Below are 17417 nucleotides of genomic sequence, written 5' to 3'. Positions count from 1 at the left end.
GTATAAGAAAGGGTAGCTGAGAATCATGAAAATGTTATTGATGAAATGAAACAAGTAAATTTATATTTATGTGAAACGGACTGTTACAGATTATTTAACAAAGTACATACCCAATTTTCTCCAAACTGTACTGTGCTTGCTACTCATTTTGGGGTTTTTGTTGATTTTTTTTTTCTCTTCAGTTCTATAGGTGCTGGTGCAAAAACAGTTTAGCAATGGATCAAAGAAAAAATGATAGTTTTGTCCCAAGTATCACTCAGTTGGAAGACTTCCTAACAGAACATGACTCCAACGTTGTTTGGCTGTTAGTAGGTAAGGTGAATTTGTTTTTTGTTTTAGTTAAATGTGCTTCTCTAAATGCTGGCATACCAATATTGAATTTCTTACCAAATTACATCAAATTATTGAAAACAGATTCTTATTTGTCATACAGCTGTTCAGTGAGGTATGGCAATGCTACCGAAGTAATTCAGGAAGCAAAAATACAGAACTGTTGCCAGTACTAATTGTGCTGCAACACTTGGCAGATAAGTCCAATGTGCAAAGGACGATCGATGCTCTACCACTGCGACTCTGCAAAACAAGAACTCAGTGAGAACTTCTCTCCGCAAAATAAGTTTTTCCTAACACCAGAGTAAGCTGGTGATTAATTGTAACACCTTAATGAAGGATCAACATTGTAGCACATGACAGGCAGATACAATAACTCCGTTACACCAATATGTGCATATCTGCCATTTAAGGTGGTATAGTTTGAATAGTGATATAAAGACTATTGTGTTTAATGACATAACTTCTAGACTAAATTGTGTGCTACAGTAAGCCTTTAAGCCAAACCATTGTATACTCAGTTATGGGCTGGTTTTGTAAATGTGCCTGGTTTAGGATTACTGCTTTTTTTTTACACTACTGCTATTGTTTATATTTGTGCGTAGGTACTTTTATTTTCTGAGTCTATAAACAGGTGGGTCAGGGACAGCAAATTAAAGATTAAGTTGTATTCAGGTCCAGATGCTAGTGCTAGAAGTGTGTGATGAATTCAGACTTTGCCGAAGGTAGATAATACCTGCTTTTCGGCCTTGATTCTTGGACCCGGAGTGAGGGGCAGCACAGGAAGAATAGCTTTATTTTTTGACTTCTGGGAAGTTAAAGCGTGTCTGTTGGCTACTGGCGTACTGAAATTATTTTTCAGTAGGCCAAACTGAATGGAAAGGACATAGGCAAATTAGCCAAGGGTGCTTTCTGAATATTGTTTATTTCACTATTTATATGTTGGCATGGAAAATTCATACTCAACATAAAATTCTAAGCGTAATCAAGATGCAAATAAGGGAAGTCACCATGCTGATAGTTGCTTATAGTAAAATGTGAAACAGATCTGAAAAATTTGTCTCTGGAAGCTTTGACTTGAGACTTAGAGATGCTCATGTCTTTTGCCAAAGAACAAACATGTCAAATTGCAGCCTGCAGAATTTTCTTTCTCTTCTTTTCCTTCTCTGCACTTGATTTTTAGAGTAAATTATTAGTAATTCTAGTTGGAAAGTATGTGGGATATCAGCAATTCCATGCAACAGCTATAATTTAAACCAAAAGCTTTGCTTAGCTTTCTTATTTGCTTGAATATATTAAACTTACAAATTTCTGCTTCAGAGGAGGGTGGGTAGAACTGCAAGAAATAATACAGTCCATCCCCTTTCTCTAAGGGCAGATTGACCTATACACAATTACGCAGTTTTGGGGGGCTGCGATCTCTTCCATGGTAAGAAACCACCTGGTGTTCTAGAAAGAGTGACACAAACAAGAGGAAAAGCTGGGTAACCTCCTGTTATTATGAGGTTTGGATAGAAACACATTAAAGTAATGTTTATTAAGTGACCCAGTTTCAACCAGCCATTCCTCCTTTGCTTTCATCTGCTGACTTCTGGCATCCTGTTATAAGACAACAAAAAAAGACGTCAACAGTTTCTTCTGAATCCTGAAACAGCTAACTTGATCCCAGTAAAAGAGGTGACAAATTCTAGAAATGAATATGCTCCTCAAAAAGCTGTTGCTCAATTCTAGAATAATTTCTAAAAATCACATACAGTAAAACTTTCCAAGTGTAATTTCCAAAATGTAGTTTCACTGAAGAGGCTTTTAAGATCAAGAATATAATAATGGGGTAAGTGGAGTTTATGGGATCTGTCACTTAATAGAAGAGACTAAATTTGGTGAGGGAAAAGCTACAATTTGTGACAGAGGTAAGTCTAGAGGTAAAGGCAGTGCATTAGGACTATAGTGCCTGGAAACTGCACTAGTTTGCTGATTTTTCTTAGTTTATGTCACCATAAGAGGGTAACTTCTTGGCTTCAGGTATCTAGAAGTTAAGTGTGTAGTTGAACTTTAATCTCAAATTAAGTTTTATTACTGGAATGAGACCCTTTGAGTATGAGTCATTCCACCCTTCTCCCTACATTGATAGAGGGCTAGCAGTGAGTGTCTTACTCATCTGAAAGTGAGGGCAGGTGAACGCTGTCCTTGGAGTGTGCTTTCACTGAATGCCAAGGGCAGTTTCTTTCATGGGGTGTAGCTTTAACCCTTGCTGCCTTGTCCCGTGTAATCACCCACGCAGATTGATTTGTTATACGTGTCAAGCTGCTTACCTGCCTGAGTGTATGAGCTACTTGAATTTTGGTCACACTGGATCCGTTTTCCAGTAAGGAAAAGGCAAAGTCATGCAAGTCTCTCTCTTCTCCCTTCTCCTCATCTTTTGACAAAGCACAGGTGGTGTTTCAAAGAGGTGGAGCAGCCAACTGCAAAAAAATTAAGGGGCAGTAAAAGGACAGGTTGTTTTTGTAATTTTTTGTGCATTTGGGTTTTTTTTATTTTCAAGTAATCATCTATATTCTCTGCAGAGTGAAGGCGCCATACCCATGTGCCTTTCTGCACTTCAGAGTACCCATAAAAGGCACGTTAAATTGAGTTTTTCAGTACGAAGTGTATACATAAATGAAGAACTTCTCTTACAAAGTTCAGTTAGTATACTGAGTAGATACACCTCAAATACAAAAAATTGCTTTCTTTCCTACTCTGCTTTGGATGAAACAGAATGGTAATTAAGTTAGGTTAAGTGAGTTAGAACTAGTTTGTTCCCTGGCAGTCTCATTCCTTTTGGGTTTGTCCTTCTGGAGGCTTTGAGAACACTTGTAGTTAGAAATAGGTTACTAGCTCTTAATCAACTGAAGTAAGAATTACTTTGGGGATTAGCAGACCTAATTTTTTTTTTTTAACATGTTTCTCATTGGAGTGCTGTTTCCTTTTTTTCCTGTCAAATTCCATGCTTGAACTGTTGGCAGATTTCTGCTAACCCAAGGACTGGTACCTTTCTCTCAGGATACAGCGACTTAGGGAACGGTTTCAGATGTGATAGTGTTCCTTCCTGTGCTGAGATACGTAAGACTAGAAATTTCAGTTCATGGTTTGGAGAAGGAATGTAGCATGACTTTTGTTGTGGTGGCTTTTTAGAGTGTTTTGAAATAAATAAGATGTGTGATCCCACATGGTTATGGTTTGATCTATGAAATTTAATTTCTTGGATGATAAGGGATGTAATGAAATACGCGTTACCTTTTGCAGGTCCTCAGGAGGACCTTTTGTCTTTTTATTGGGGAATGGAAGAGCAGTAAAGACTTCATACTTTTCTGAACTTCCCATTTCCCCTTCTTTTTTTTCCGTATCTCTTTACACCCTTCTCACACCATCTCTTTAAAAACACCCATTAAAATGTCCCATCATTTTCAAATTTTTTTGGAGAGTAGGAAGAACATTCTTGTGCTTTATAGTTTTAATAGGTAAGGCTTTTATCTAGGTCAGCATACTTCACAAATATGTTAATTCATTTTAATCTTTCAACAGCGACAATATTGTCTTGTGGATGGATTATCTACCTAACTTATTATAATTCCCGGAACATTGGACTCATTTTAACATTGGTTCTTAACAGATTGTATAAACATGGCTACATCCATATCGGTAAGTTGTTACTACTGTAACGCCGCTGTTTATCTACTGCTTTTTATGATGCCTCAATTTGCTAAAATCTCTAAGTAAAATCAAAGTGTTACTTTCTTACAGTAATTTGAAACTGATCAGCATGGGTTTAATGTAAGAAGAGAAAAAGTTCAATATCATCCTTTAGGGGAGGACTCTTGGTGTAGGTAGAAAAACACCCCCTTTTTCACTGAAGCCTCTCATTGTTTTATATTAAAGTTCACTTGACAGATTTTTTTAATTATAAATTGAGTTTACCTTTTTCTGCTTAGTCTGTGTACTTCATATACTTAAAATTTGTACATTTTCCATTACCCCTTTTTCAAAGCCTTGTAATTGCAATGGTTAGTGTCCTAAAAGGAGAAGATTGACTTCACTCCCCCATGGAACCTGCCTGAGCCGCTTCTGAATTTGCCTCATAATTTGCAGTTAAGGGGTGCAGCTTCCTGTTCCCCTGCACCTTTGAGGCAGGTTACATGGCATCTGAAGTGTGGGTAGCGACTGCTGGAGTGGGCTCAGAGGGGCACAGTGGAGTCTCAAGCCCAACTCCCTGTTTCGGCAGTGTCCTTGCTTTCTAAATAAGCTGTCAGAACAACTAATCATGTTAATCCATACTGGGACTGTGACATGTAGGATTTTTACTGCCTAGAACATTTGCATCAAAATCCATTAACTTTTTTTTCTAAATATTTTAAAACATTTTTGAATAAAACAGGTCAGTACAAATCACTTGGGCACTCACCCACATTACAAAAATATCTGATGCTGAGTCACAGAGGGCTGTATCCCACAACCTCACTCTGACTGCACTTCAAATTTTCTTTCACTTATTCTTCCATGCCTTCCTCTGACTGCTTCCCAGAATGATGATGACTTTAGTTCCAGACTTCTTCTGCAATTATTGATCATAAATGTAGTGAAAACTTCAAAAATCCCAACCTACCCACACCTGCCTGCCAAAGAGACCCCTGCAATAATTAGCTTAAGTCAAGAATTTAAGAACTGTAATCCAAACCATCTTCAAATCCAACTTTTTGAACAGCAATACAGATGAAATACGTATTGGCTGCTGCGCTTGATCTATGGGCTTTTATTAAAATTTCTCTGTGAAATTGCTATTAAGTAAAGACAGCTGGACATAGCTGGCCAAATATATGGTGTTCTTTGTAAACTTAATCAGTAAGAAGAACATAACATTAATTAAATCCCATGATTTACAGCTTGGCTGCAATCGATTAATGTGGATTTTTTTTTTAAATTTTCTTTTTTTTTTTAAACAAATCATGGTTTACTTAGCTTTTTTGTGGGTGAGGTAAACAGCCTTAGGAAAAATATGGGCTATTGCATTACCTGCTGGTCTTTTCATGCTTATTAATCCTTCCTGTTGTAAACAGAATTTGTAATAATTGAACTGAAAACTTAAAGCCATTTAAAATTTGAAAAATTGTTTTGTCAGGAATCTTTATTTCTCTAATTACAGTCTTGCATACAAAGGCTTGATACTTAAAAATGTTCAAAATAGCTTTTTTAACTCTTTTCACAGTCTTTCAAGGCACCTGAATGTTTCTGAGTGACTAGTGTGTCTCAGGGGGTTGGTTGTATTCTTGGGAGGTGCCAAACCCAGCAAGTTTGAGAGTTATGTACTTTTTGTCTTGTATGTTCTGAATCTCTGACTTCCCTTCTCCTCTGAAATCAGTGTGTTTTCAAGGGGAAAACTAAAGATACCCAGTAAACACATTTCAGATAATTGAATGCTATATTCTTCCTGTTCAGGAAGTACAGCATCTTTAGGCTAACGTCCAATAAACACTTCCTCTCACACTAGGTTCCTTTTCGTTCTCTGTGCTGTCTGGAAAAGTCATGGTTCGTGAAATCTATTTCATCACAGAAGACATGTCTATCAGGTACAGACTTCCAAGGGAGCGATTTCAAATACAATAAACGTATTGTCAAAATGATACATATCGAAATACCATCTTAAAAATGAGCAATAAATATATTTTTAACACTTAGAAATAACTGACTCTTCTGATGGTGGTATTTAGACATTCTTAAATACTTCTGTTGTTAGGTCATGGGCTGTTCGCGCGTTACCATTTGACAGCGAGCACTGGATAAGATTCTAGTTGTCCTTAATATTTGTAAAAGAAACCACTTTAGAGTTTGAAGGAGGACTCTCGTTCATTAATGTCTCACTCCTTCATGCTCCCTCTCTTAAGTCTGGAAGATTAATTTTGGCCAAGTAGTTTGCATTTATTTCCTGGAATTGAGAATTATTTGTTTTGTGAAACACATGCTAGTGAGTAGTTTGTAATTTTAATTTTTACTGTTAAATTTGGAAAGCCTTGAGAAGGCAATGGGTATAGGAATTTATACGAGTTTCAGCTAATGTAGTAATTGTATAATATTATACCGTATGCTTTATCCTTTAATGCTTTGTGCTTTAATATTGCTTGTACACTACTGCAGCTGCAGATCTCTGCACTGCATAAGGCAACATGTCATGCAGCTGGACATAGGATTTTGGATTACCACTCTTTTAACTTTCGTTTTATCTAATTTATTTCATTTAGAATTCAAGATGGATTTATCATATTTCGCTGGTGGAAGATGTACAACCCTAAGCAGAAACAGCATGGTAGGTTTCTCAAAAAGGTTTCAAAGTTTAAGTTTACAGGTAGCCTACAGAAGAATGCTTCCTTTGCACAAGTGGATGTGTGTAATTGATTTGTTAATATGTGCCCGAAGGGTACTGAATCATCAGAAGGTACCGGTTCTTTTAACTGTTTGATCTGTGTTAGTGGACTAGAAGAACACAATGAAATAAATGCAGGATTCATTATCAGGGACTGGAACCCCTCTTAAGGCAAAACGTTAACCTTAATAGTAGCCTTCACTAGCTGTAGTCTAAGCATAACTGACCCTGTATTGAAGTTTATAACTACGATAAATAAAAACTTCTTAGGTTCTGGAAGTGATTTTAGTTTTCAAGTTGATGTTGTGCTGTCAGTATTTTAGTAATGGTAGGGGATGTTCTTTAGATTTGATAACCCTGTGTCTTTATGACATCTGTGGTCATAGAAGTGGAGAAGTGTGAAAAATTAATTTATTTTTCTTCTTTATCTATGGCTGAAGAAGGACTATTAACACCAGATGCAAGTGACTAATTGTATCTGTGGAAAACACTCTAAGAAAACTTAAGTAGCCTTGTGATGTGTGCTTAGTCATTTATAGGGTTGGAATCTGGTTGAATGAGTCTCAGGTCCTGCCTCTTTTGACTTTGAAGCATCATGGCTCCATTGCAAATTCAAGGAGGTCCAGAAATGGCAACTGTCTACAGTTGAGGAGGGCACTAATTGCGGGAGTCGCTGAACTTTGGAGGGCTTTTTTTTTCCCATCTCCCCTTTTGAAGTGGCCTCTGATGGTGTGAAGCCTCTTAGGCTTGTCAGCAAGCTGGTACAGCAGTTGCTTTGTCAGTACCGACTCAACAGCGGTAGGAATACTGCATGTGTGTTATGCAGGGAAATATGAGACACCGTTCAATATAGTGATATGAATTAGGAACAGTTGCTCCCTTCTTTCTGTTGAGGCAGTACTAAGCCTCTAAGGTGATAGGACACAATTCAAGTTTTTTATACCATAAGAAGACTAATTCAGAAAGTGGTACCTAGTCTTAGAGTTAATTAGATTTTTCCAACCACAGGTTATTGTCCAACAGGTTTTCATAGAATTCTCTTTATCTGCTAGTTAAAAAGTATCTCTCTAGTGGCTCACAGAATGAAAAAATGACTTGAACCTAATACGATAAAGATAGTTGTGTCTGGCTTTTATGGTGGTATTTTCTCTTGGCAGTATTGCAAGGCTTTAACCTTTTCTGCTGGCATTTAAGACTGCATAATTAGTGGACAAATAATTCAAGTAACTAAGGAGGTCAGAGGTATATAAGGCCTGACAACAAAGCAAGGTGAATAAAATAATTCCTCGTTTTCCTAGAAAAACAAGCTTGCTCACTTTACATTTTGATTATTTATCAGAGATACTTTTATTTTTAACCTTAAAGGAAAAATAAAATCTTCAGTGATTCTTAGTCTGTTGTAGTGTATTCTTCCCAATACTTCTTAATCTGCTTGATTGCAACTGAAATATATTTCCTCTTAAAGATTTGTTTTGTTTAAGGATTACTCCCTTACAGCTGTCACACAGAAGGACTGAAAAACCTGTTGTAGGTAGACATTACTTATGCATACCTTTGTTTCAGATTCTTCATAAAACAAAAAAACCCAAAATAGGGCTGTGGTTTTCCTATAGAAAAACACACAGGCTGAATCAGGGCTATTAACAATTTAAAAGTCCTTCCAGATTCTTATAAAAACACAAGCCTAAATATTTTAATATTTTTACCTGGGGAAAATACATCTTAGGACAACTTAGATATAAGCGATAACAATTAGTTTCCCAGTGTTGTGGGTTTTTTTGTTTTTAAGTTCTGTAACCGAAATGTGGATGTTCGTAACAATAAAGTGAAATATGACAGGAATGGGGTTTTGTTTTTCATAGTGGTGATGAACTTGAAGCTCTGTAAGTGTAAAAATAATGTGACCTCAGTCTGTTTTTTTTTTTTTTCCTGAGTGTATTTTAGAGTATTTTTGTGCACAAAGGGGAGGCTAGTGGAGGATCCTGACATACTTTGAGGTCTTAATGAGGGACCCTTTCAGGTCATTTCAGATATCTTTGACATCACCTCTTTGGTAAACAGCTGTACTCGATAATACAGTTTGCAGTGGTAAGATTATTATATACAAAAAGCTGAACTTCAGCATTGGGACATATTAGATTTCCTCAAAGCTATCTTTGTCTGTTCAACTGCATATGAAGCTTGTACGGGTCTCTGTCTCCTGAGCAAAGGTAATGCAGACTCACATATTCCCCACTGAGCTTGAGAGAGGAGAACGACTAGAAATTCATTTGTATATTCAGAGGTTTTAGAACCAGAAAGGACTTCAGTGTTCATCCAACCCAGTCATACAAGTTGTAAAGTTTTCCATGGAAGGGAAATAAGTAACCTTTCAAAAAGATTGATTAATGATAAGTACTTGACGCGTTCAATATGTTACGCTAGAGTAAAATCATTTTTAATGCTAGGAATTACATACTCAATCTTGATACAGCTTCAGCTTCCAGGTTGTTACTTCTGTTGGTAAGAAAAATCCAGCGTTCTTCCACATGCCCATGGAATGTGTTCGTGCATTAGCCAGGAACATTTTTCCCTGGTAACTGCTTTCTAATCACATGGCTTCTCAGCCTTCTTCCTGAAGAGCTAAGAATGTGGCAGCGCCTGCCGGTCACTGCTGACATGCTGAGATTCACTGACTTTGCAAGTCTTATGAGGACACACAAAGAAATAAAATCTGAGCGAGGAGCATGACCTGAGGTTTGCCAGGGAAGAGTGCAGGTTATTAGGAGAAAGAGGCCAAACTCAGAGAAGGATTTCTTGTGCTCCGGTGTATGTACTTTGCAAAATGCTTTATGGTATACTTTTCCTGTTGAACTTCTGGTAGTCAGTATGTATTTATGATCAAAGGGTAGATTACAGTAATGGATGCTAGGAAGCTGACTTTTAAACCTTTGTGTCAGAAAAAGGAAACTGGCTCATTAACTTTTCTCTCTGTCTTCTATTCAAGAAAACTGTGATGTCAGTGCTTTCTGGAGACCTATTATACATTTACTTTTTTAAATAATGATATGAAAATTTCTGGTAATTTAGGTGTGAGAGGTAAAAGGTGGGTCGCTGTTGTTGGGGCAAAGTGTTATATAGATGTGTAACGTCAGGGGCCAGCAAAGAGGGTGCATTTGATAAAGCAGGTGTCTCTAAACTTTGGCTCTTGGGCAGCTGTATTTCTCCTCATGACCTTGACCCCAACAGCAGCGGTGTTTGCTCTGGCTTTTTAATTTCTAGTGTCTGTGGGAAATGTTGCCTTCGGTTTGTACCCCCAGAGTTACAGACTGGGGACTGCTGTAATAACTGTTGATGCTTCAGCTTCCTAAAGTCTGTTTGACTTAGACCGGATCAGGTTTTAGAGCAGCTCAGGTCTCCTGGGTGAATGTGTAACGGGCACTCTTTCAACTGGGTAATTAGGGGGAAATTGTGAGAGCTTTTTCCTCACGTTAACTACATAATTAGGTCACATTATCTAAGGCAAAAGTATGTTAAAGTATGTCACAAACAGCTCTGTATGCAATCAGCGGATGTTAAACTAGTTTTTAAGCATCAGAGAGTCGAGCTGACACTACCGTTAAATTTTAAATTTGCAAAAGCATTGACCGTTTGTGCAAAATGAGTATGTGCTTGTTAGTTCTGCATATTAATGTTTTCTGTCTCTCTGTAAGAAAGCTTTTTCCCAGTTCAGGCCTGCTGTACCACAGAGCTTGGCAGGAAAACCATTTGGTTTTTGAGGTTGAATTGGTCTCAAGTACTGATACCTGTGCTAAAAAACAGAGGTTTTTAGCTAAAAAACTGAGGCCTCTGTGCTCTGCATCAAGAGGGATTTTTGTTTGTTTTTATATATGCGGCTGAATAAACCTCATTTACCATCTTGTGCAGCTCCTGCCTGGATTTATTTTTGGATTCTGACCTAAGGGTGAAATGTCTTTCAGGTTTTATATTTTGTATGCAGCCCTCTTATTTGCCAAGTTTTACTGATTTGCTTGGAATGGTGAAACTATTTTGTGGGTTTTTCTTACCACTTTAAAATAAATACTTAAGCAGCTGTTCACTACCGTGTAGGTTGCTTTTGCAAAATGTGCATATTTGAAAAACTGTAAATATTGCGAGGGAATGTTGGAATTGAATTAGAGATATCTTTCCTACTATTTGTTTAGATCCTAAGGCAGAAACACGACTGTATATTATGGTGAATGACTTTGAATTTCATGTGTACAACCGTTCTGAGCTTTATGGACAACTTCAAGAACTATTTGGCTTGGATCCCACAATAATTCCAGCAAAGAAAGATGATGAAAAAGCACAAGTAAACGGGAGGCAGAGAACACATACCAATCTTGAAAGGTAAATTATTATTCGTTTTGCTATTTTGTTGGTGCTTTGTTCTGCAAAGTGCTGAACTAATTGGGTAATGTTTTGTTAGCGTATACTCTGGAGGCCAAATGGTTGAAGCACAGCTGAGAGAGAAATTGCACTGACAAGCCTGACAGTCTAAATCTTTTTCCTTTCCTCAGTCTTCCTACCGTAATAATTAAAAACCACAACCAAACAAACGAAATGCTTCTTGTTTAATGATCAGAGACAGGTTGGAAAATCTGTTTGAAGTACAGTGTGGAAAGGGAGCACGTGCTGAAGAGGATTTTTCTTGCAGAATAATAATGGTATTGCTCCGTAGAAGTAATAGCTGCTCAAGACATTGAATAGACAAAATGTGAGGATCTACATGGTGTTGGGAGGACTTTACTGGGTTTTGAGCTTTAAGCTCAGGCTGATTTCACAAGTTGTCTTTTTAGAGGTGTGCACGTACAGCTACACAAACCTTCTTTTATTTTATTCCTCTTTTGGGGTACCCCAGAAAACATGGTGCAGGTCTGTAAGGAGTTGTTCTGACTGCACTACACATAAATCATGTAGATGTTCAATAATAAGCCTCTCTTTAGGCAGAATCACACCAGACTGATTTATTGGCAGGAGCAGAGAAGATCTAATGAGACTTGAGTCCTTCCACTGCTGCTGGCCAGGCCAGTATGTGTTACTAAATGCAGTAACACATCTAAGTGGGCAGCTGCAGAATGCTGTGGCAGTCCTGAGTTTGGGTAAGGGCTGGGCCTCTGAGCCAGTCTCTTCATGTTTTCAGTCTTACGTCCTTATTGACAGGTGCAGGAAGGACTTCTGCCTTTGGGGAGGACCTGTCTTAGGAAATGAAAAATACCCCACCTAAACAGGATTATTTAGAACAGACCAAGTTCCCCCAAGGCAGATTTATTTAACTATTGCTCTGTGTTGAGTATGGCACGCTTGTTTTCTACCTGTGTCAGCTCAGTATACCAGCACCCAAGATGTAGCTGTGTATGCTTCCCGCTGTTCTTCCAGGCTCTGGAGGAGTCTGCAGTAGTCTGCTAGCGGGTCCCTTACAGAAGGCACCCCTGTGGGAAGGAGTGTTCCCCAAGATCTGTGCACCGAAGACCCCCAGAAGAAAAGGTTGGTTAGTTTTTCTGCAGAAAAGACAGAATAATAAACCCCATTTTTTTCCCTGTAGTGTTAAAGTAAAAACAGAATCTCAAGACCCTTCTTCTTCATGGAGATCACTTATTCCAGTCATTAAAGTCAATGTGAGCACGGTAAGTGAAAAGACCCTGATAATGAAAATATTTATTCTTAATTGCTTAATATATTTGTATTATGCGTAAAAATCTGGCTTGCCATTCATTTTTCTTATCTGTTCTTTTTGAGTTTTTGTTCTCCTTCATGCTTTAAAAAAAGTTTTAAAATGAAACCACCAGCACCCCCCTAACACAGTCACAAATCCTGCTGGTGCTGATGGAAACACAGTTCTGTTCTGTGTTGTGGGAAATACTTGTGTCTTAGACTTGTAATGATTTTGAGACTATCACCAAGTAATTAAGCTAGGTAATGGGTGTTGTACAATGTATGGTGTGTTGGGTTTGAGGGAAGGGTTTGGGGTTTCTTTTTTTTCTTCATTTTTCTTTTCTTCCCTGCATCTTTCAGTAGGGGTATTTGGACACATTCCTTAAAATTTGATCTTGCCTCCTAAAAAAACCCAGGAAAACTGTTATTGAGGTGCTAGGTGATACAATATTGAGAGTTTAATGTACAAGGTAGTACTTTTAGGTATGCACAGAATATGGCCAGGATTTTTGTCCGTGGTCTTTTATTTGCACATGGATGGTTAAACTGCATTATTATAGGTAAGTTAGTTGTACATATATTTAAAGAGTGGTGTATAATGAATGATTGGGTTTTCGTTTTGCTTTAGGGTCGCTTGGCATTTGGGAATCATTATCAGCCGCAAACACTTTGTATTAACTTTGATGATGCTTTTTTGACATACACCACAAAACCACCTTCGAGCCACCTCGATCAGTTTATGCACATCGTGAAAGGAAAATTGGAAAATGTTAGAGTCATGCTGGTTCCGAGTCCCAGATATGTTGGTCTTCAGAATGATGAGTAAGTTTTGGGTATTTGTGTTTCCATATTCTTTTATTATTTATTTTAAGAAAATGAAGAAAATAATATTAGTTGTGTTTGTGTGACTTTGTTTTTCTTTGTGTAGTCAGTTGGCATTTTTACCGCCCTGAAGGTTTTAGATGTTGGATCTTTGAAACTATGTTATTTATGGAGAAAAGTACTGGTTTTCTATATCACTGTAGGTTGTTTTTTTGGTTTTTGTGTGTGTGTTCTGCTCTGTGATTAGTCATACTATAGTTTGGGTTGGAAGGGACCTTTAAAGGCCATCTAGTCCAACCCCCCTGCAATGAGCTGTGACATCTTCAACTAGATCAGGTTGCTCAGCGCCCCGTCCAGCCTGACCTTGAAAGTTTTCAGGGGTTGAGCATCTTGCATTCAACTTTTATTTTACTTCACTCAGGTACCATAGCTGTATGCAAGCTTTGCCAGCACTAAATTTCTAGCAAAGGTACAAGGTGTTAACTTCTGTAGAGCTGATATCAATATGGATTGGTAAATATCTTTTAAAAATGGGCAAAAGCTGTGCAATACTTGCTATAGTAGAAATCATGTTACCTTTTGAAGACAGATTGCTGATCCTTTTACCGCTGTGTATTCCACATAAGTGCGGTTATGCAGCTGTAACAAACTTAATGGTAATAAGTCAAACCAAAGAAAGGGTGCTTGCATGAAGTGATTTGACACTAGGATTCTCATTTTATTACACTTTAACCAGCAAGACATTTATTTATGTGTGTATTATATTAATATCCCTGATTGATATGGTATGAACATCATAGCCAGAATTTTCTGCGTTATTTTACTTAATGCTTACGACGTTATATATTCAACAGATAATTTGGACAAAGCTGCTAAATTTTGAGCTAAATGTTGAGCATTATTTGCTCAACAAAAAAAATAAATAACATATACTATCCCTGGACAATTGAGTGTAAGAGTTCATGTAAAATGATAATGCCTATTGTATACCTCCTAAGCAACAGTATCCAGAGAATGAATTACAGTGTTTGGAATTAAACTGTACATCACTTGACTCTGCCTTAATTGGCTTTGTATCAGCCAAATATGGCCGTCTATGATATGCCTTTATATGTTTTCGAAGAACGTTCTGTGGATGCATACAGAATCTCACTCTTCCAACATGGCGACAAAGGAAAATTTTCCAACTAATATTGAAAACAAACAAGATTAAAACAAAATAGGATTAAGATACTCAAACTATTAGCTTTTGCTTCTGCTTCCGCTAAGTATTTTCTTTCTATGCTGTTACCATCCCCGCAGCCCCTGATGGCTGAAGGATGGCACGTGTGCAGAAAACGTGCCCTAATTTACTGGGTAGATTCAACAAATGACCCAGTTCACTGGAAAAGGGGAATGTTTGAATCTTTAGAGCCTGCCCTCTTATGCTTCTTTGGCTTAAAAATTAAGCTGGGTGTCTTAACTTTCAGAAATTCCTGCAGGCAATGCACATATGAAAAACAGCTAAGTGACTTAATGAAATTTTTAACAGACTGACTAATTGATACAAACGTCAAAAACCCACCTTGAAAACTGTCATATTATATTGCAAACAGACATCTCAACACCTCCATCACTTGGCCTGTGATGCTTTGATAATGTAAAACTATATAAGCTGCTTTAGTCATCTACTATATATTTTCATATCCTTCTTAAAAAGGGAATCAAAAAACTAGTAACAAGACATGACGGTACAGAAGAGAACTTTCCTCTTAGTGGGGAAAAAAACCCACACTGAACAAGCAAAATGTTTCTTACACAAGTGTAGTGAGTTCAGAGAGATCAGAAGAGCACAAAAGATAAATGTATAATGTAATATGCAGACACGGTAAAGAGGTACACTAAAAGAATTGGAGGAAAAGGACTGAGGAAGCCTTCTAGTTACCATGTGGGTTTGTTGTTTTTTTTTTTCTCTGCCTCCACTTCCACTTAGTATAAGATCTCATAGCTTTCCTTGAGAAAGTGGAGTATGGCATAGGTGATGAGTATGACATGGTAGTGGGTGTTTGACACTTGAAGAAGACTTAGCTCAAAAACTCTTTGTAATTCTCTTTAAGGTAGTATCTTTGATTAAAACAAAATTATTAATTATTCTAAGTTGGCATAAGGAAGCGCTGTAAGGAAGGCAGAACTAAACAGTTGTTAAATCTGCCCTATGCAATGGCAAATGATTGTGTCAGCCAAAGAAGTTACTGTCGGGCTCCTAAGTTTTGCTGCTGGTAATGTTCCGAGCTTCCTCTTTCTTGCATTACAAAGCAGAGTAGCTTCCTTTGAGCTCCCGCTGGTGTTAGGCTCAGCGTGAGAGGCTGAAGCTACGAACGCACAGTGCTGTGCCACAGAGTGCTTTCCAGTCTTACTGACCTGCGTGTGCCCATTGAGGGGTGTGGGCAGAATAAACTGAGCTCTTCCCGTGAACTACTATTTATATATCACTAAATGCTTTCCTTCCCACTTCATTCATGAACCACTAAACAATTTTTTCACATCTTGCTTTACTTGCATCTCACTGGGGAGGCCAATTCAGTTTTGGACAGAAAAAGGAAATAATTGGAAAAGTGGGAGTAAGTGGAAAGTGTTTAATCTTTCACTGCTGTCGTTACTCTTGAAGTAAAATTAATTTTAACCTTCCTGCTCTGTTGCTTTTGAAGAACTTCTGGAACGTGGCATCTGCATCTGCTGTTTTCCGTATTTTCCAAGCTTTGTGTTTGAGCTGTGATAAAATGGGCAATGTGTTTCTAACGGGTTGCACTCTTAGACTATGTACTTCTATCATGGGAATTTTCTATTTTTTTAAGAGGTGACGAGTTATAAAAGTGGCTGAGAAGTGGCAAAAAAGTCTTTTGTAGTAAAGATGGAATTTTCACATTATAATGTCATTACTACCATAAAATAATATTATGTAAAGTAACATGTAGTAACACTGTAAGAAAGGGATTGTGATATACCAGTATAATAGTCTTAAAATTGTTTTGTGTATTAGTTTTATTACTTAGATCCTTTTATATTGAGGGAAATGTTATTAAGGAAGAAAAGTCTTCTTTTTTTTTTTATTCTTTTAAAACTAATGGTCTAATTACTGAGGGTGTCTTGTCCCTTTGGTGTAGAGTGCTATTTTAGTAAGAAAACAATTAGCAGGTAAAAAAACGATATAGGACAAGGAGAAAGGAACTCTTAATGGTAAGAAACATTGAAAGTAGAACTTCGGTAGTTGGTTGTGATTTATAATACCTGAGAGTTGTCTTTGTGGAGAGGAACCTCGTATCTTCATGCTTGAGTTAACTAAACTTTTAAGTTACTTTAATAATAATAATAATAACATAATGATCAAGTGTTTTTTTGCAGATCAGGGTAGCAGTATGACAGGTACCTGTTTGATAGGGGACTTGAGACTAGCTAGACTTGAATATTCACAGTGTTTATTTTCAGAAGCTCATTTAGTCTGAGGTTGCAGATAGACGAGGAGTCGCAGCCATACAGGGAGGGGAAGAGAGGAACTGAAGTTATAACCTGCACTTCAAATCTAGCTTACAAGCAGCTGCATTTGGGCAGACTGTGGTGTGGCCCAGGCTCTTCCACTGTTCCGTCCACCCTCCTGGTAATGTGACAAGACTGATGCCTGGTAGATAAGGTAGCCTGTGGCTCTTGCAGGCAGCCTGCAGTCAGGCTGCTGGCAAGACCGGAATAGTTGCATGGAGCTGGTGTCTTGGGATCGCATCAAACTTGAGTCTTGCCCACCAAATCTTCCTGGTCAGGTACCAAATACACTCTTATCTCTGCTGTTGGCTTCCTTGATACAGATAGCAGTTTTCTTGATGATTCCATGGTTAAATATGTACTACTTAAAAGCTACAAGCGAGCCTGATCTATGTAATGTTTTCCATTCTGCTTAATATGTTGCATTTAAAATTATTTGTATTCATAAAGATTTATCTCAGTGCATTGCTTTTTAATCTTTATTTTTGCACTTTTTTCCATCACAGACCACCGAGGCTGATGGGTGAAGGTTTTGTTGTAATGCAGTCCAATGATGTTGATATCTATTACTATATGGATGAACCAGGTACCTTGTCTTCAATATGAAGATATAAAATTTTAAGGGATTTGAAGGCTATTCATTTACTGGACTTGCTAGACAATTTTTTGTTTTGATGCTGGA

General features: G+C 37.7%; 1 protein-coding gene across 10 annotated transcripts in view; it reads left to right on the top strand.

Annotated features, from left to right (window-relative positions):
• BLTP1 (bridge-like lipid transfer protein family member 1) overlaps nucleotides 1-17417 on the top strand; it is a 123708-nt gene that overhangs the window by 7790 nt on the left and 98501 nt on the right. For all 10 annotated transcript variants that reach the window (XM_064450506.1, XM_064450507.1, XM_064450514.1 and 7 more), the window contains exons 2-9: nucleotides 183-312; nucleotides 3895-4011; nucleotides 5855-5933; nucleotides 6603-6667; nucleotides 10909-11095; nucleotides 12291-12372; nucleotides 13029-13222; nucleotides 17242-17321. In XM_064450506.1, coding sequence (XP_064306576.1) covers nucleotides 216-312; nucleotides 3895-4011; nucleotides 5855-5933; nucleotides 6603-6667; nucleotides 10909-11095; nucleotides 12291-12372; nucleotides 13029-13222; nucleotides 17242-17321 — 901 coding nt within the window. In that variant the 5' untranslated portion in view covers nucleotides 183-215. The remainder of the gene's footprint in view (nucleotides 1-182; nucleotides 313-3894; nucleotides 4012-5854; nucleotides 5934-6602; nucleotides 6668-10908; nucleotides 11096-12290; nucleotides 12373-13028; nucleotides 13223-17241; nucleotides 17322-17417) is intronic.

The sequence above is a fragment of the Phalacrocorax carbo genome, chromosome 4, assembly GCF_963921805.1.
Source record: "Phalacrocorax carbo chromosome 4, bPhaCar2.1, whole genome shotgun sequence".
In the NCBI taxonomy this organism is placed as follows: domain Eukaryota; kingdom Metazoa; phylum Chordata; class Aves; order Suliformes; family Phalacrocoracidae; genus Phalacrocorax; species Phalacrocorax carbo.
Note: the sequence above shows the minus strand (reverse complement) of the source record. Positions and strands in the feature narration are given on the sequence as shown.